Source organism: Bemisia tabaci, chromosome 4 (assembly GCF_918797505.1).
Source record: "Bemisia tabaci chromosome 4, PGI_BMITA_v3".
NCBI lineage: Eukaryota > Metazoa > Arthropoda > Insecta > Hemiptera > Aleyrodidae > Bemisia > Bemisia tabaci.
The window spans coordinates 55,973,168-55,992,925 of record NC_092796.1 but is presented as its reverse complement, the minus strand read 5'-3'; the positions used below and the strand labels follow the sequence as shown (position 1 = coordinate 55,992,925).

Genomic DNA, 19,758 nt, shown 5'->3' with positions numbered 1-19,758 from the left:
CGCGCCTTATCAACACATTGTGTTGGAGTTCACTGCTTGTTTTTGTTTCGCTTCGAATGCGGGGAGAAAACCGAGTTCTGGCAACCACTGCTCGCATGTGCCAAGAGCGGGCCGCCAAAAATCCCACCCAATGCCAGGTATTTGATCTTAGAAATCTTTCTGAAATTCAATTATCAAGTTTGACATTTCATAATAGGAGCGGAATGAAAAATCGGAATGAGAGGATTATGTGACAAAGATCAAATCTGTCAAAGAAAGAGGAAGAGCCTCAGTCACGCGCCAATATTTTTGTGCATTAAATAAATGGATGGCAATTTTCCCTCGCACCAAGTTATCCGGAAAGTAGTGACAATGACAACCTCACAGAACTGTTGCCGAATAATGTGTGGATGAGGAAAAATAATGTTCGCTGAGTGTGAAAAAATCAGCATGAAACGATAAAACCGGACAAGACCGTAACGGTCATTTAATGAAGTTCTAGAGCTTGTAATGAGGTTCAAGAAATGGATCAAACTGCAAAAAGCCGAAAAATAAAAATAAAATTGGATTTTTATCGTAAACGAAACATGACTGGAGCAAGCTGTAAATTTTAGTATCGTCCAGCAGCAATCAGAAAGTTGTAAATTTTTGCTCTTTTTTTTAATTTATGACAGTTAAAATTAATAAAAGAAGAATTGCGTTTGACTCTTAAAATTCATTTCAAGCTTTGAAACCAATGGCTGAAATTATTCAATTTTGAAATATGGGTCGTTTCCGCATTTGCACTGATTCGAGTACATATATACGCGTGAGCGAGATTTCTTTTTCAATAGGATACTCAAGATTAAAAACAACTTATCTACATTTTCACAAAAAGAGACTTCTCAAAGTTCACATGGGTGCAAGGTACCTACTTTTGCTAAATAATACACACCATGTCGGGAAATGGCATGAATCATACAAAAACTATGCCAAGAGGTGAATAAAATGCTACGCAATGATGTCAAAACTCTTCATGTATATTTGTAAATGAACAGACATACACAAAAAATAACGAGATAAAAGTTTAAGTAGAAAAATATTTGAATAAATAAGAAAATAAATAATACATTAAACAATTAAATAGGTGGTATTAATATGCGATCGGGTGGGGGCGATGAATGGGACGAGGTATATTACAAAGGAAAAGAGGGCAAGTTTAATGAGGTGAAATGTTTCCGTCCGTCCCGCAAGATGAACTGCCAGGAGCTCGTCATTAGATTGAGTGACCACTTGTGCTTTTGCCAAATTCACGTGAATACCCAATAAATTCATGCGATCAGGGTGAGGTAGGACTTCGCGAAGCTTTTGAGGCTTGCACATACGAAGGAAGTTGGTTTCGAGATTCTCAGAATTCGTCTGAAAATTCTCAGCATTAATGGAGTCTGTGTTAAAATTTCAACCCGTAGAATGAGGAACGAACTAGTGCAGTTGAGCAGAATGATATTGGGTTTGAGGCGTGCGCCGAATGGCAGGATTTGTTCGCGAGCAGACATTATGCGGAGCCATCGGAGTGAAGTAGAGTTCCAAGAATTTGCAAGTTGTGGAGGCTGTCGGTTGGTTCATGATTGTCACCTCTCCTTCTTGAAAGTGACGCTTATTCTCCAGTCATCATCTCCATGAATTCTGAAACAGCGACACGAAACAGAGTGTAAAGAGAGAGGAAAAAATGGAGGAAAAGAAGAGAGAAAAAAAACATTTTTGCATGAGTCAATCCAGAGCTTTTTATCAAAAACATACAAGACACATCTATTTCGACGGTGAAACTACCAGGCCACGTATCTCGTTTGCATTGTTTAAAAATTTCCGCTCCATTTTATGTTTTTGGAGGAGGAAGAATCAATATCCCTCCTTGGGGGTTTCGCAGACTTTCCATCGCGCAGAGAGGAAAAATCACAAAAGTTTTCCAGAACTGACGTTGAGTCGTTTTACATTTGAAAAATAAAGTATGACAGTAAGTCGCAACGTCGCAAACTAAGATACGTGGTCTGGTAGTTTCCCCATCGATATGTTGATTTGTAACAAGGTGGAGAAATGGTGCTGGGTACACACCATTTCGCGGGGAAACAAAGTCAAGAAATTCCAAAAATTAAAATTAGAGTCAAAATTTAATTAAATTTAATTTAATTTGTGGAATTTCTTGGCTTTGTTTCCCCGCGAAATGGCGTGAACTCAGCACCATTTCTCCACCTTGTTACATACAGTTCGGGCCACTTCTTAGTGGTTTTTTTTTCATATGATAATTTGTACATGTACAAACTCTGTAAACTTCCAAAAAACAATATTGCTGAGCATTTATTAAACTGCCTGCTACAGTGTTTTGACGATTGAAAAATTATTCTCAAAATTACAAACAATTTTCGAACCGTCGCGGGCGAATTGTTACTAAAGGAAGAAAAATGAAACACATTATAAAGAAAAGAAAGTTGAGTTAGCTCATTAAATTTTTAAGCCCTAATTGCATGTGCAAACCTACTGGGACTCGGGAGTGGGAGCTACTGACTTGAAGTTAGCCGAGGTGACCACCAGGGCAACTGGCGAGTCATTAAAACTTACAAACCTATTCTGTAATACAAACATCTGACTCATTTATCCCAGTCGAGGATTACCTGAACTTGCAACTCCACGCGAACGTGAGAGCGTTTGGGGGAACAGGAATATTTAGGGAAGCAAATTTTTCAGGAGAGCGATTTTTTTCAAGCTGCGATGAAAAATCGGATTTGAGCTTTTAACGAAAAACGCTTTCCAAAAAGCCTATAGAATAGACCGTTAGAAATTCATTAGCAAGAAGAGAAAAAAAAATAATTTGATATTTAATGAGAAAAATTCGAGTCTCAAATATTCACCGATTACAACTTTGAATCGTCCCCCTCGAAACAATGATTTCTAGAATGCAACCTTCGAACTTTCGAATTTTGTACGTCAAATTTTTATAGGGGGACTGGTCAGGGCAAGCGTAAAGCATTGTTCATAATGTAACTCCATATCCTTTTCCTGTCAAAACTGAATGAAAATGCTATAAAACTACTACCACTGCGAAGTCGCTCAAATTGCCTGCCAAATTTTTGAAGGCGAACTGTTGAGAATAAGCGTAAAGCACTCAGGGTCAGATTTGCAAGAAGGCTTTAGACTTTGGCCCAAGGGCGTGGCACTCTGCTATGAACTCATGTAGTATTAATACTGAGTATATGGCATTGAATTAGTGAAGACTCGTTAAAGATTAATATCGAAAACTCCTAAAAAGAACCTCACTCATTGACTCAAACTATAAGCGAGAAATGCCAGAACGCTGCCTCTTTCACATGCCTTGAGTCAATGACCGAAATCTGTTTTCGAAATTTTCGATTTAAATTTATTGATGCTCCTTCGCAAATTTAATGTCATACTATACGCAACGTTGATGCTGTTACAAGTTATGGATCGGTTTGTTGCATTAATTTGTAGATTGCTATAATATATTGTTGCTTCTCAAAGGCCAAAGTGCGGAACCACATATCTACCTTTGTGACGTTGAAGACTTTCTGTCATGCTTTATTTTGGGAAAATAGAACGTAATTTCTTAAAAACTTCGAGAATTTTTCTTCACTTTTATAAAAATATTCTGCATACATTTCATGCTGTGAGGTTGGCTTCTACTCTCTTCGAAAGAAAAAATAGTAACGGAAATTTCAAAATCCTGTAATGGAGATACGTGGTGTCTCACTTTGGCTATCGATATGCAATAGCGCAGCGTGGTGGACGAATTCCTACCTTGATTACTTATAATCATCTTAATCTATGGCGTCTGTCCCACACACAAACTGAGGCTCTCAAACTGGCACTAATTCTTCAATTTCTCAGTCATTTTTGCACCGAATCCCTTGAAAATCTCAAGATCTTATGTGTGATGTATCCCGAACACATCGGTTACCCTCAAAGATTGTCAGGCCAAAGATCTTTGAAAGGAAACACTGACATGCTAAGGAAAAACGCCGTATAAGCCATCAGGCGTTGTCAAATTTCCTTGGGAAAATAATGAATTTCCAAGAAAATTTGTGAATATTCCTCCTCCGAAAAATTGGAGGATTTTGCTCGAAACTTGATCCAAAAAATCTTTAAATTTCAAGGGAAAATATCAATCACTTTCTCCAAAAATGCATATTTTGTGAGAGGAGATTTGACAATATTCGAATACTCATACGGCGTTTTTCCTCACACTGAAAAAAAATTCTCGGCGTTTTTACTAAGGTCCGTTGGCACCTTTACCATCTCATTTTTTTACCAATCATTGGTAATTTTACCAAGACAGACTGGTAAGCTTACCTAAAAACCGGTATTTTTATTGTTTTTTTCAGGTAAGAATACCACTTTTATTGGTAATCCATTCCCGGTAACTTTGCCATTTTATCTTGGTAATTCTACCACAGTCGATAAAAAACATTGGTGTTTTTACCAAGGTCCAGTAAAATTACCGAGAAAGTTCAATAATTTTACGGAGATTTCTCGGTAAAATTACCAATTCCATAAATGGTAATTTTACCAAGAAAAAACTGGGATCAAATAGAACCCTGAATTCTTGGTAATTTTACCCTTTTTTTAGTAAATACACCGAGATTTTTTTTTTCAGTGCAGGACGTTAGAGCAGTCCCCTAGTTTGTGCGTGGGCTGGACGCTTATGAGAGGTTGATACGAATGTTGCGACCATGCTTACCATCGAAATCGACTGTTCCAGAGCCGTCGGAATCGATTTCGTCGATCATCATGTCCAGCTCTTCGTTGGTGAGTTGGTCGTCGAGCTCACGGAGGATTTCTTTGAGGCAGGAGGTCGGGATGTATCCGTTACCCTCTTTGTCGTAGAGTCGGAAGGCTTCTCGCAGTTCCTTCTGCATGGCCTCGTCGTCCTCCTCAACGATGAACTTAGCAGCCAACGTTACGAACTCGTCGAATTCCAGCCGCCCGGATTCTGAAACACGACCAAAAAAAATTAGCTTCTCTTGAAATTACCCGTTTACGAATTTACTCGACCTTATGGGAGGGATTTCAGAGGCTAGTGGTACAAATGCAGTGTTTGACAAAACATCGCTCCTCTGACGTAAGGGCGTATCTCAATTTCGACATGAGCCCTGGAAAGCATGGAGTCATATGGATAACAGGGTTCACGTGGAAATCAAGATACGCCATTACGTCAGAGGAGCGACGAAAATTGAGATATTAATGATTTTCACTGAAACTAGTCCTAAATTGACCGCGTTCAGCAGAAAGGAACTGAGCCACATCGGCTATTGCCAAAATTAACTAGGCAATTTGATGCTTTACAAGAAAACATTAGTGCGGATCCCTTCGAAAATTTTCAGGAATTTTCTTCGCACTGTGCAGACAATTCACTGAAATTTGTACAAAAATCCGAACAACCGTTTTCACGCAAAAAATTATACTGCCCAATTAAATTTGACAAATATCGAATGTGGCTTCGTTCATTTCCACATAGCGCGGTCCAAATTACATTCTGGAGAAAATTAACCTCTAAAATCCAATTTTTAAGCATCAAAAGTTGAGTATTTGTAATTGTTTTCTGCCATGAGGCTCCGTGTAATTTCGAAACTTTAAACGTGTATTTCTCGACATAGCAAAAACTACGTTTGTGCGCTTTGTCTTCTAAGCCGCTCATCTGTTATGTTTTGTTGGATTGCAAGCCTGGATAATCCTTAACTTTAAAAAAATGAATTGAGTTGTTCTTACTTCCAGGCAGATAGCAAGAATCAATTATGCGTGTATAAAACAACATGGCGCTGCGATCCGGATGAAAAATGGATTAATGCTTTAGAACCAAGAACAGTAAAAGTATGCTGCGATTATGAATACCATTAATCTGTATACCTATTGATAGTCATACCCTGAGTCATACGATCAAACTGATGCTATCGGACTAGCGAGGTCACTAGCGGATACCTATATTTCGGTCAGTTTTTTTAGACAAGTGAAAAAGCTACGATTCTCCTTCATTGTTGCGTGATCCCACATATACCCGTTCCGGGGCTTGATTAGTTGCGCGTTGGATTTTCTCAAATAACGATGCGAGCCCAATACCCTCATTCATAAACGGTAAGAGACAGGCGGAAAGCTATGATTTGCCTTCATTTTCACTTGATACCACATACCTACTCCGGAGTTTGAATAGTTGCGCGTTTGATTTCCTCAAATAACGATGCGAGCTTAATACCCTCATTCTTAAACAGTAATTTGAGACTGGCGAAAAGCTATGATTTTCCTTCATTTTCACGTGATACCACAAACCCCTTTCCGGAGTTCGAAAAGTTGCCCGTTAGACTTCCTCATTTAACGATGAGCATAAGGGGCCGTTCATATATTACGTCACCTACTTTTCTCGTATCAATGTTTTATTACTTCATAATTAAAATTTATCATAAAAAATGTCCCATGTGAAACCAGTCAAAAATTCCGGAAGCGGAGATAGAATAAGAATATGTACCTAATTTTTATGAAAATTTAAAGAAAAAATAACTTACTGTCTGCATCTACTTCCTCGATAAGTTCATCCAAAATCTTTTTGTTGAAAGGCTGTCCCATCAGACGCAAGATGTCAGCCACCATGTCAGTGGGGATGGAGCCTGACCTTTCTCGGTCAAAGGCATCAAAAGCCTTCCTTAAAACTGAAACAAAAAGAAAAGTTATCATGACTGAAATGTTTCACAGTATAGTGGTGCATATTTCGCTACAAATTTGACGGTAAAAATACAAACCCTAAACCTTATCATACTAAGTTTTCTATTTCTGCGGTCTTCAACTTACCTTACCAAAGGTATGCATTCCCCTTTAAATCTGTGAAACATTGAAGTTAAGGTGTTGAATTGTCGATGAAGTTTGCTGAATCAACATTCACCGATAAAAACCTTATTACTTGAGTATCTCTGCCAAATTCCGAAATTGTCGAAGTTTACTGGGATGAATATCGATGGTTTAAGTCAGAAAATGCGTTCCTGTTCCGACTGGGACGTCGCATATCTCCGCTCATTTTTTCTTTTTCAAAAAATAATTAACCAAGCCAATTTAGTGGCATTGTCCGTGACTTTTACTCATTCAATTATATTCACAAACAAGTTCAAGGCCCTTTTCATTTTTAAAAAATAGAACATATTCCGGAATTTTGAAACGTTGTAATGCGACACGCATTTTCCGACTTCAACCTCATAACGATTTGTCATTTTACCACTTGGCAACGGTATGCTCCTGGGTTTCATGCCTTTATTTAAAGTAAAAATCATATCTATCATCTCTGCAACCATTGAATTTCGGTAAAATACTGCGATAAAAATCCTATAACTGTCAGCCAAGGTGGGTCCTCTAAATTTTGTCCCCTACTTTACTATTGTATTACGGTGTTTGTTTGTATCATAAAACAAAAGAAATGGTCCTTCGGGCACACATCAACATAAATTAGCGGCAATTATCCACGGCAATTATCTTCATCAAAGAAACTGTTTTATGAATAAATTGCGCGGCGAATTGTAACTAGTGTCATTTCATTATTTTAGAGGCACGGGAATGTGGAAAATATTTGGCCCCCGGGTGATCCGTCAGGGTGTGAAGCTAGTAATTATGTATATTAGGGTATTAGACACGGTCGTAGTTGGCAGAGCCCTAGAAGACATCTTGCAGGGACGGACTAGCCATAATGTCCATCTGTTCCGGCCCCGGGGCGCTTCACGCCCCCTCCTCCATCCCTCGCATAAGTCCCTTCGTCGCTTTCGTTTATGCTCCACTCATTCAAGGAAAAACTATGACAACGACCCATACTGCCTTGCTAAGGAAGAACGCCGTATGAACATTCGAGAGTTGCCAAATTTCCTTCGATAAAATGTTTATTTTTAAGGAAAATTATGAATATTTTTCCCTGAAATTTTCAGAAGTTTTAGATCAAATTACGAATAAAATTATCTGAGAAATTGGTAGACGTACATTCAAAAAATTTCCTGAAAATGAGTGATTTTCCAGGGGAAATTTGGCAACGCCTGAAGGTTCATACGGCCTTTTTCCTTAGCATGACAGCATATTGTAATAGAAGCTGTGAGCTCAAATGGCTGTTTTCAGCCCGATCGTGATGACCGATACGAGTAAGAAAACTCATGGGAAACTATTCAACGTCGATTCTTGAAAACTTCCGTGATTTTTCTTTTCTGCTCCATGAAAACTCCGTAAAAACTCTGGGAATTGATATTGATGTGTTCTCTTTCAAAAAAAATGCGTCATAAAACTCCGCAAACGAGATTCGTGGTCTGGTAGTTTTACCGGTGATATACCTCTGTGTATAACTGGTCCGTTTATTTTGCACCTAAAAGGACGTGAAAATTATTTCATTCAGCTTAGATTCCCTCTTACTTTTTGATGGTGAAATGGAAAATGGCCGTGAATCTTTTCCGTTATTCGCCACTTATCGGTTTTTTTACCCCAAAAAATGCCTTTTCCATGCGCCAGATAATATGTATTTTTGGAAATTTCATTCTTTTGGAAAAATGAATGGTAATGGAAAATAATTTAGGTCATTTCCGACCTCAGCAGCAAATCGTAAACGGGAATAAAGCCCCAGTAGACACCTGCAAAAAATAACTCTCACGTCCTTTGAGTTGCGCAAGAAATGAACAAATTTTATGTGGAGATAAATGGGCGGATCATGCGCCGTTTGCCCGGAAAAGCCACAGCCTTAGTGAGAAAAATGTTTAGACATGAGAAAAAAAATTTCCCCTTGTCTTTTCCATTGTTGAATTCGAAAATGGCCTTGGTTATATTCTACCATCGTCTTGCACTAATTTTTAGAGGAAGAATTTTATGAAAATCTCGATTTTCTGGAAGAAGGTGGATATAGAGAAAAGAACTGAGGCCAATCTCGGACTCGGTGTTAAAAATTACAAAATAACCAAGCATTATATTGTCACCTTCTGGCCAAAATATCACAAGCGTCATGCGACGTTTCAAAATTTCCGCCGCTAGTTTATTTTTTTACAGAAAAATTGCTCAACGAAGCTGTTCGAAAATTTCACTGAATGTTTTCTGTGCTGCCGATAAAATTCAGTGAAATTTTCAAACAGATCCATCAACAATTGGACTACATTTTGCAATTTGGAACTATACATTGTAGCCCGGTTTAATAACAACATATGAGCCATTAGTTTCCTTACGCACAAAAGCGTTTTTTCAGATGAGCCAGAATTTACAGCTCCAAATTACAAAATGCAGTCCAATTTCTCAACAATTAAATGACGGCGAAAATTTATTAACGTTGCATGGCGCTTGTAATACTTTGGCTGGAAGGTGACGATATCTCCAGCGTTTCCCAAAAAAATCTTGTTTGCAGACCTGTGTTACCTCTAAAATTCAGACTCTAAGGTTCTTATGACGTAGCATCCACCATTTATGGCCTGTGCGCAGAGTGAAAATGAAACTTTCCCCTACGTGGCAACAAGAGTGACAGGGAAGCGTCTAATTAGTCTACTCACTGTGTAGCTCCGCATTTTCATATATCATATCAGAGTTGTTGTCGGGAGCAGCGTTTCAAGATTTGAGTGGGATTTTAATGATCCCGTCTCCTTGTTTCTTTTTTCTTCTTCTCCCTCTTTTTTTCAGCGACTCGTGAACATGACGCACGCTCCCCTCTCTCTCCCCGTCCGCGAATGTTTACATGTGTGGCTATATTTAGTGCTATTAGCTCCGCTCTAGCATACGCGCTCTATTATCAAAATATATTATCGAGGATTTTCATTGTGACATAAGACGCTACTCATCCCGCTCGGCCACTCTCGTGGCTGTAGCTGTTTTCAAATCATTCGAGATTCTGTCAACGCTAAATTTCATGAGCACTGACCCTGCTTTCATGGCAGTTTAAATTCATGAGGCGAAAACCTTGAGTACACGATCAAAATATGAGCAAATCCGAGTGAGGAAAGTAGCGAGTTAGTGGGAGTCATTGGCATGGGCGGAACTAGTGACTTCCAGCGCGGGGCATTTCATCACGGGTGATCTGGGGGCACAAAAAAACCACTCCACTGACGGGGGATCTGCCTGCGCCTGCAAGACGCCCTTATAGCTCCAAAGGAAAGTTTGCGAAATTTTCCTAGATTTAAAGGGGGTTCCAGGGCCCTTCCGAAAATCGTCGAAAAATTAAGTCGTCTCAAGAGCAATTCTAAGCTCCTCTAACAGATAAATTGATCACAATTTCCAAGATGAGGAATATGCTACATACTTATACACTTATACTGTCACTCTTACCTAGCGAAATTCCGTACATTTTTTGAGAGGGGTCAAGTAGATTTCTGGAGGGCAAGCCCAGGCCCCCCGACCCCCTAGTTCCGTACATAGTGTTTGGCCAATAATCAAAGTTGTGAGTTGAGTGGAAATGCTCTTGTAAATCAGTTAGTTATACTTTTTAACCACTTAAGCTCCATCCTGTGCCAAAAATGTCAACAGCTACTGAGAAAGTGAAATGCCTTTTTTTACCCGCATTTTTTTACAAAAAAAAAATTTCAGAAGTCACGACTAGTGTGAGATTTTATAAACTCTATTTTGAATAGATTTCCATACTTAAAATAAATGTACAACTGTAGCAATACAGTATATAAAAATGTTTGCTTATAAAGCAACGAAACTAGATGTCTTACCTGAAATCTGTTCTGGTGGTAAATCGTCCTGCAACAAAAATAAAACAAATACTGAGCTTAGGTTTAGCATACTTTTTGAGCAAACATTTGCTTCTTCACAATATTATTGGAAAATTTTACAAATTACCTTGTTCCAGTTTCACTTCTGGAAATAAATATTACAAAATTGTAGCTATTTGATTAAATCGTTTTTAGTGATGATCTTAGAGAATGCGCAGCTATGATTGCTTTCAGACGTAGATCACTTGACAAAATAGAATGGAGTAATTTTTAACGGTTGGTATCTGGCCAAAATTTGGTGATGGACACAGAGAGAGTTTGAAAATAGTTCACTAATTTAGAAATTAATGTTTCGCAACTAACATTGTTCAAATGAAAAACTTATTAAGAATGAATGACAACATCAGCTCCTTTCCATTTGATGTATTGTACCAGTTAATTTTTCCCCTCTGTGAGGAGAAAATTTTATGAGAACTTCACAGGATGATGTTAATTGTCTCCTTTCGAAACACGGAAAAAACGATATAGTGCTGAGGACTAACGCTGTTCAGGTGAAATGGAGCCAGCCAGTATGACAGTAGTGCTGAGCCCTAAAACGTTAGGGTCCAGCCCTACAGACTATAGGTCTCAGCAGTACTGCCATATCACCTAGCTCCATTTGATTTACAACAGTTACTGCTCAGCACTATATCGTTTTTTACGTGAAAATAAAATGGCCGCGGAGATTTTAAAACACCGCAAACAAGAAATATGGTTTGGGGATTTCGTCGTCGCTGTCTTTATTTTGAAGCATATTAGATAATTTTCAAACTTGAGGATTTCAGCGCTGATTCCTGAAAAATGTGCTTAAACTCTACTTATGGTTTTTTCATCGTAGAAGATCATCCGTGCATCCAACTGTGCTTTTTCCGCCAACCTCCACTCACTGACTGTGGGGAAGGGGAGGGGACGCAAAAGCTGTTAGCGTGGGCAACAATTCGTTGCCTTCCTGACACAAGGATGTATCTACATTTCGAGATGAACTCTCTCGTCCTAATAATAATAATTCTTTTCCGGGCTCATCAGAATGTGCAGCAGTGGCAATTTTGAATGTTGGCAACACTTTTTTCCCCATTTCGTCGCCCTCCTGACATTTGGGCCTAACTACACTCGACGATGAGTCATGTTGTCCACATAACTCAGTGCTTTCCGAGGGCTAATCTCAAATTTTAGTTACTCCCTTTTGTCAGTCAAGACGATTTAATTCCATTATAAATGTCGATCTTAAGTGAGTCAAGCTGCCTCACCAAGAATCGATTGTTAAACATAAATTTAAATGGAGGAAAAACAATGTTGCTAAATTTGGAGAACCGCCACTGATGTGAGTTACGCTTTTTTGTCAGCCGGGCAACCAATTTACCCTCGCGAGAGTCCTGGTATGACAGTGTGCATGTTTTTCTTTTCCTTTCACTCGTTGAAATCTGGAGAAGAAACCATAAAATGTAGAGCTTCGTTGAACAAGCGGAAGTGAGCGCCATTTCGCTCATACCTCGAAAACAAACACGACTCCCTCGATCCGTCGCGCAAGTTTTCGCAGCTCGGAGCCGAGCAGCGGGAAAACGCGCCTGTTGCTCTAATTTTTCAGGCGGTTGCGTGATACTCCCGACTCGGCACCCGCCTCCGAGAATTTACACCAAGAGCTCTCCCGCGCCAAGTGAAAAACGCCGTATGAGCCGTCAGACGTTGCCAAATTTCCCTCGACACATCACGAGTTTCCAGGAAAAGTTGTGAATGTTCCTCTTCCGACTTTTCAAAGGATTTCCTTCGTAATTTGATCTAAAAAGTCTGATAATTTCAAGGATAAATGGATTGCATTTTCGAAAAAGGAACCACTAGCATTGAAATGATGCTAAGATTGTGCAACTTCATCCTTTGCAATAAAATTGCGGAAATCGTGAAAAACTATGAAATTTAGATGGTAATTTTTGTCTTAAATTCACAGTTTTTAGCGAGTAAAATAGAAACTATTAATGGATAATCGGGGTTTTCCTCCAAGACAAGAGAAGTTGCACAATCTTAGCAACATTGCAATGCTAGTGGTTCCTTTTTGCAAAATGCAATCCAAATATTCGCAACTTTTTCCAGCGATAAATATTTTCCAAAAAAGCGAAAATTCGGCAACATTCGAATGCTGATACGGCGTTTTGACTTAGGACGACGGAGCTATCCTCGTTTTGTCGAATTAGTCAAACTCGCACGCGTTCACCGCACGGGCCCGTCCGCTCTTGGCCGGGGTTCAATTTCTCCTCGTTTTCTTTTTCCGAACACGAGTTGGCCACTCAAAGCGAGCGGAGGATATCACTGCCGCGTCCGCCGAAAACCGCGTATGTCACGCGCGGTGCGCTCGAGGAGTTGGGCGGTTGTCGCTTAGGGCGGAAGATCAGAGCGGCGCAACGGGGACGGGGTCAAGGCCTCCCCTTTCCTCCTGGGGGGGGGGGGGGGGAGCGGCGAGGGTGTACACTCCTGACGCGGAGCGACGTCGACGGTTGTAATTCGAGTCATTCATTGATTCCTATCAATGGTGCTAACTCGGGAGCTATTTACGCCCTCCGCGATGACTGTCATCCTATACCTGCGTGCCACTGGACACCTCCGCGTTTCACCTAACAATAGGGGAAGTTTATTCATACAATTTGAGCCGCAATTATCGAGAGAGGCTCAGGTTTTTTTAGGGGAAAAAAAGCACGAGGTTTTGGATGATATGGACATCTCCAATTAATTGTGGTAGTACCCCAATTAATTATGGTAGCACCCCAATTAATTATAGTAGTACCCCAATAAATTAGGTAACTAACCCAAATGTTGTTGCGGTACTACCCTAACTCGAGTTGCGGTACTAATACAATTAATTAGAAATGTCCATATCATCCGACAAATTGGGGTAGAGCCACAATTTTAGGGGATAAAACCTGACACTTTTTCTCTGTGTTTAGAGCGTTTCATTATTGGGGTTTGTAGAACACTTTTTTATGAAACATGGATCTATCAGATCTATCATGAAATTGCATCGTCATTAAAATGATTGAAGGGCGTGGAGAATAAGGGTTATGAACGCAGTTTTTGGAAAAATTGAGATGTTATTGATTTCAACCCTGACTACACTGAGAGAAAAAAATGGAACAAAAGTTCGGCTAAGATGGTAAAGTGCAAAGGAACCTAAAACTTCCGTTGATTCTGGAGTTTCCCGTATTGTCCGTCGAATTTAGTCACAAATCAAACGGAAACTACAATACAGAATTCAACCCAAAAGGTGGGTTTGAACTTTCTTTCCGGCATTAGGCTCCATGTAGTTTCAAAACTTTAAACATATGTACCAATAGCAAAAACTGCACTAATGCGCCTTGTCCTTTACGGCCCTCAATTTTTGTGCAAAGTAATGATGCTATTTTTTGCTGCGACAAAAAAAATTAAAATATGAACCAGTTCGGGTAACTAGTCAAAAACAATTGAGCTCGCGACTTCTAACTCGATCCTATCCAAAAACTGATGCATGATTCCATTAGATTTAACGATGCTGAATTTTTAGTTTTATTTGTACAAATAACCTTTAAAGTTTGGATTGGGAACCTAAAGAGGTACAAGCGGTACTTAATTCAATACAATTCTTTTCGTAAGTTCTCCTCATTATTTTCTATTGAGGTACATCTTTTTACTACTACTCCTTCATTTCTCGAGGTAGGCGAAAAAGTATACTGCACGCCGCAGTTGTTTTCTGTTCCAAGAAATATGCATTCTATTGATGTTATTGTTCGTATGTGGATGAATCACGCCAAAATCCAGCTTGCAGCCGTAATTATAATATTAATATTATCATTTTTATGATTTTATTCCAGCTCGTAGAGCTTTTTCATCATTTGATGAAAACTTTTCTTTTTTAGATCGAACGAACTAAGTGGCGTTTCTTTAACAGACGCAAAAAAATGTCCTAATAATATTACTTTTCCGTACTGATTACTATTGCAGTTTGTTTCTGTATAGTCCAGGTTTTTTTTTTTTTTTTTTTTTTTTTTTTTTTTTTTTTAGTTAAAATGTCCAAATGTCTCCGAGTTGGTATGGGATAATCTCTATGAGAAAGTCAAACGCGAGGCTTTCAACTTTTTATGTTAAATAGTAACAAACTTTGCGAAATCACTGGGTATTCATATCATCGACAGAAATCGAAATCGCCCGAAAATTCGGATACCTTCTGTTCCACTTCAGAAAGAGAAAAACCATCCATCTCCTCGGATTGGAACGAGACGAATCTCGCAAGTACTGGCAAAGATGATTTGCTATATTGAATAGCCAACAAAATAATCCGACCCATCAGTAAGGAGATTTGGGGGCTTAGGATAAATACGACCGGGGATAATTTATTGGAGTCTTGATCCGCACAAATAATAGCTTTGTATGCATTGAATGGGGGATGCGCGTTGACACGACCAATTGAGCACCAAATACACCACTTCACCGCGCTGTTGCCAAATTCTTTGCCCATTCAACCACTCCATGTACGACCAAAAGTTGTAAAAATCTTATCAAAATGTTTTGCAATTATATGAAAATTTATGTGGAGACTCTACAGGAAGCAGTTCAAGACAATCGCGAGGCTATTGTATGAACCTTTAGCCATTCCTGAAAAAGCTCATTTTCTTTGGGGGTCCCGTTCTGTCGTTGGGTTGAAATCGTGACAATGGAAGGTTCAAGGAAATCTTTACCACGACATCATAAAAATAAAGACAATTTCTTCAAACTTGGAGTAAACTTTAGAAGTACAATTTTGGAAGTGGGTCCTTGAGAGGGATTACGATAAATTCACCGCTACAAAAAATACAAAATAAGAAAGAAAATGTACTGCGAATCGTGTAAATTTCAAGGGAGGTCCGCGTCTACCTTGAAATTTGTCAAAATCATGGAATTGTTTTTCCGTATTAGGAGCCTAATATGTCGTTCAAGTTCGGACTCTAGACTTAAAGTAAGATGATTTTGCGGAATTTGTTTGTATTTTCGTACGTTCTATTCAAAATAGTATCCAGGGAACACCTATTAAATTATGACTTTCCGCGTATACAATTACAGAGAACAAACAAATTTAAACTGTTATGCCTCTGGAACCTTAACCGGTTGCGAATTCAGATATAAAATTCGCCTTGAAATATAACACAACGCAAATTCTGACCGTAAGCGGCTGATCCTCTCCTCCTTGTATACACCTTTCATGAACTAATGTAATTTTGATCATGCTGTACAGGATTTCAAAAGTTCATTGTATGAGTATGTGTACTTGACGATTTTTGTTTATTTACATATATTTCATTAAGGTATTTTTAAAACGGAGGGTTTTTAAAATATTTCTATCATTGTTGTATTGAGGGCTCAATGGACAACTGTATGCGCAGGGTAAGAAACGAACCATAAAACCATATGTTTCTCGTTAAAGTCTCACGCAGAACTCGTTGGAAAAAAATTAAACCCAAATCAACTCATATTCGTGATTTTAACCTTCATTGTTTACAGTATCAACAGTACATTCCAACGTAAGCCGAATTAGGCAATGGGCGTAGTCTATTAGGCAAATGCCTAGAGATTTGTTTCACGCCCCCCCTTCCCTTTGTCTAGTGCAAGGTATCTTTGATCCTATCGACAAAAAGTTAGTACACAGGAAAATTCTTTCATCGTTAATTTTACCATAATTAGTTAGTACATCACTCGATTTGATTGGTTTTATTGTAAGCGGGAAGTTCCGCGTGGAGAAGAGCCGTTACTTTATCATCCATAAATTGAAGCCGAAAAGTTTTAAAGCGCTTATAGTCTTGCACGCATATTGTGGTGCCCAGGTTCGTACCCTATCTTGTGGTTTATTCTGCCCCCAGCAAATAAAGCCAAATTGACTGAAAAAAGTGGAAACCTTAATAATGACCCATATTCACCTTTCATTCAGTTCAAGCGGTATTCCTCGACATATTTTTCGCATTTTACGTTCATGGAGCCGCCTGGAAATTTGAATGAAACAACCGAGAGACTTTTCCAATAAGCTTCCGGGGAGGATTCAATAAATCTTGGGAGGGAATCCCCCTGATTTTAATGCACCTACGCACTCCCGAAATGATACGACGGGGGGTACGGGTCGGACCAAACGGGAAGAATAGATGGCCGAGAGCGAGGGGTGGAATCCCTTAAAAGCTGGCGCGATGCGTCTGAGGGGATCCAGCGGCGAAACTTTCACCGAATCCTGAACTTTGAGGTTATTAAAAGACGGCGGGAGGGCGGCTACTCGACCACCTGTTGATACAACTCATTAACCGCGGCCTAAGACCGAGAATCATAAGTGCGTTAGTGTTAGTGGCCGGGCGAAAAAGCGCCCCGAGCGAAAAGAAGGCGGATTGACTCACCATTGTGTGTTGTGTTTGGGCGGTCGAGACGATGTGTTACTCCTTGAGCGTGTTTTCGACGCTTCACAATTTCAGAAATTTTACTGGAGAGATCGGGTTGATCTCGTTCTATTTCCAAACGCGAGGCCCCTACCGAACGACGCTTCGCCGCTGTAGCTGTTTCCAAAGCGCCCTCCTTCCCCCTCCCCCCGCCCTCCTCGTGGGTGCCGCGCGTGTTTTCGAGTTTCACGCCGTTTTGACGTGAAGCCGCCGGGTTTTGTAAATAGCTGGATTCTTGGTTTTCTGTGGAATCGACGCGGAACTTTAGTCGATTTCCAGCCGTCGTCGCCTTGTGGAGTTCGCACAGCGGCTTAAAGCTGATTATAACGCTACGTTATGCATCTTCTCCGCGGAGCCGTATCTTTATAGTTGACAGGGGGCGTATCATCCCTCCCACTGGAGAGTCTTAACAGCTCCAAGAGCAAATATAGGCAAAAATATCGACCACACTGAAAAAAAATTCTCGGCGTTTTTACGAAGGTCCGTTGGTACCTTTACCATCTCACTTTTTTTACCAATTTTTGGTAATTTTACCAAGACAGACTGGTAAGCTTACCTATAAACCGGTATTTTTACTGTTTTTTCAGGTAAGAATACCACTTTTATTGGTAATCAATTCCCGGTAACTTTGCCATTTCACCTCGGTAATTCTACCACAGACGATAAAAAATATTGGCGTTTTTACCAAGGTGCAGTAAAATTACCGAGAAAGTTCAATAATTTTACCGAGATTCTTGGTAAAATTACCAATTTCATAAATGGTAATTTTAACCAAGAAAAAACTGGGATCAAATAGAACCCTGAATTCTTGGTAATTTTACCCTTTTCTTAGTAAATACACCGATATTTTTTTTTCGGTGTACTCTCATTTTTTGGTTACCTAATTCAAAATTCATAATATCGTCTTCTGGGGATGCTAAAGCCTTTTTCGGATAAATTTCTATCATTTAAGTCAGCTTGGGTCCGGAAGCAAGAAGGACAGAACACAGTGAAAAACTCCTAGCGACGCTAAAATGCTGGCATCAATCATTTCAAGTGAATATACATATTGAAGAGTGTTGCTGAAGTTTCAAAATTTGTAATAAAGAAAAATAAATAAATAAAAACAAAAGTTAAATAAAGCTTTAGAGACAAAATAAAACCTCATTTTCCTAGCACTTCGTAGAATAAGAGATAGTTTACGTTTTTCAGCAACAAAAACTTCAACGAATGAGGGCTCGAAATCAAGAGCTGAAAACTCCGATAAGCTATTGCATTGTCTCTCTGTTTTAAACATCACGCAATCAGCTAAATTAATGGATTGTCTTTGTTCATTCCATGCAGGAAACGCGCAATTATTATCCTGCTGTATCGCATTTTGTTTGCGGACTTTGTGGAATATCTCGATTAAGGTCAAAATCCACTTAAAATATTTAAAAGAGACTAAGAAATCGTGAGATCTAACATTAAGTTTAGAGCAAATTAGTCCGCGTCACAGAGACGAGGCGTGAATGATCGATTGATCGATGTATAGATATATCCTCGTTTGAAGCTATGTTAAAGAATCTTTTATTCAGGTGTTCGTAGCGAACACCCTGTTAATCGATCCTTTTCCATAGGTTTAAATGGCAGATCAATCGATACATCGCGAAGCACGTCCGTGCCAATCCCACGTTATAGGGGCATGAATTCCTCAAACGAGTCAGTAATATGTGGACGGTGAAACTCCCAAATCACGTACCTCGTTACCGCCGTTTTTAAAAACCTGCTTTATTTTTTAAAGAAGAACAAATCAACATCGCTCCTTGAAGTCTTTTCAGAGTTTACCTCGCACAGAGAAGAAAAATCACGGAAGTTTTTAAGATTGACATGGAGTTGCTCTCCATTTAAAAAATGAAGTATGGCAGGAAGTCTGCAACATCACAAACCGAGATACTTGGTTTCGAATTTGCATCATCGATATAGGACCTGACGAAGAGGTATGCTTAGAACTAATTTCGAAAGTAACCGGTCAAATGTTTCTCTGATATAAGAGATTGCATTGAATAGGAGATCATACAAACCTAGACAAGCAATTATAAACACAATAAATAAGCTGAATAATCCGAGAAGGATTGAGTCCACTGAAGTTTAAAGTCTTATTGCTATTTATTCATATAGTATAACAGTATAAGTGATACTAAAATATTTAGAAATTGTACAAGTTTTAACGATAGAGATCAATATACAAGAAAGTTGGACGTAATTCACCAGAAGAGAGCAATCTACATTTTTTTTTTTTTTTTTTTTTTTTTTTTTTTCAATAAACAATTATTTTATTTGATTTGTTGACAAGGTGGAATGAAACGAGACAGTGTTTCACCCGAAGGCCTGTGTGTACATTTTAAATTTAAAGATCCTAAGTACATTTTAAAGTTAATTCCCCCCTGTCCCATAGAAGCTTATTGTCTAACTTAAAATTAATTTGGGTTGTTGGAGATCCTCTGTCTCCTTTCGGTTTTCAGGTGAGTTTGTTTTCCCCGGTATTGCCTAGGTGCGGCGTGTCTTCGGGGGAGGAATCTACATTTAAAGTTTTGGGAAAAAGACCTAAGTTTATGCGATAGTTTGCCTCTGATTAAGATTCAGAAAATTTTTTTTCCAAGGCAAGGGCTTCCGTCTCGACA

General features: G+C 39.2%; 1 protein-coding gene across 1 annotated transcript; it reads right to left on the bottom strand.

Moving 5' to 3' along the window:
* Positions 1-977: 977 nt before the first annotated feature.
* LOC109039331 (troponin C, isoallergen Bla g 6.0301) lies at positions 978-17,221 on the bottom strand. Its single transcript, XM_072300099.1, has 5 exons — positions 17,078-17,221; positions 10,668-10,695; positions 6,525-6,668; positions 4,709-4,960; positions 978-1,644 (listed from the first exon to the last, which is right to left on the bottom strand). Exons 1-5 carry the CDS (start codon positions 17,078-17,080, stop codon positions 1,616-1,618), a joined length of 456 nt encoding a protein of 151 aa, XP_072156200.1. The 5' UTR covers positions 17,081-17,221; the 3' UTR covers positions 978-1,615.
* Positions 17,222-19,758: the final 2,537 nt, after the last annotated feature.

Bases quoted from the DNA above. Each gene is read 5' to 3' on its own strand.
- LOC109039331 (XM_072300099.1), bottom strand. The intron at 6,669-10,667 runs GTAAGACATCTA...TTTTTGTTTCAG, and splicing joins ACCACCAGAACAGATTTCAG to TTTTAAGGAAGGCTTTTGAT. The intron at 1,645-4,708 runs GTAAGCATGGTC...TCGCTGTTTCAG, and splicing joins TGGAACAGTCGATTTCGATG to AATTCATGGAGATGATGACT.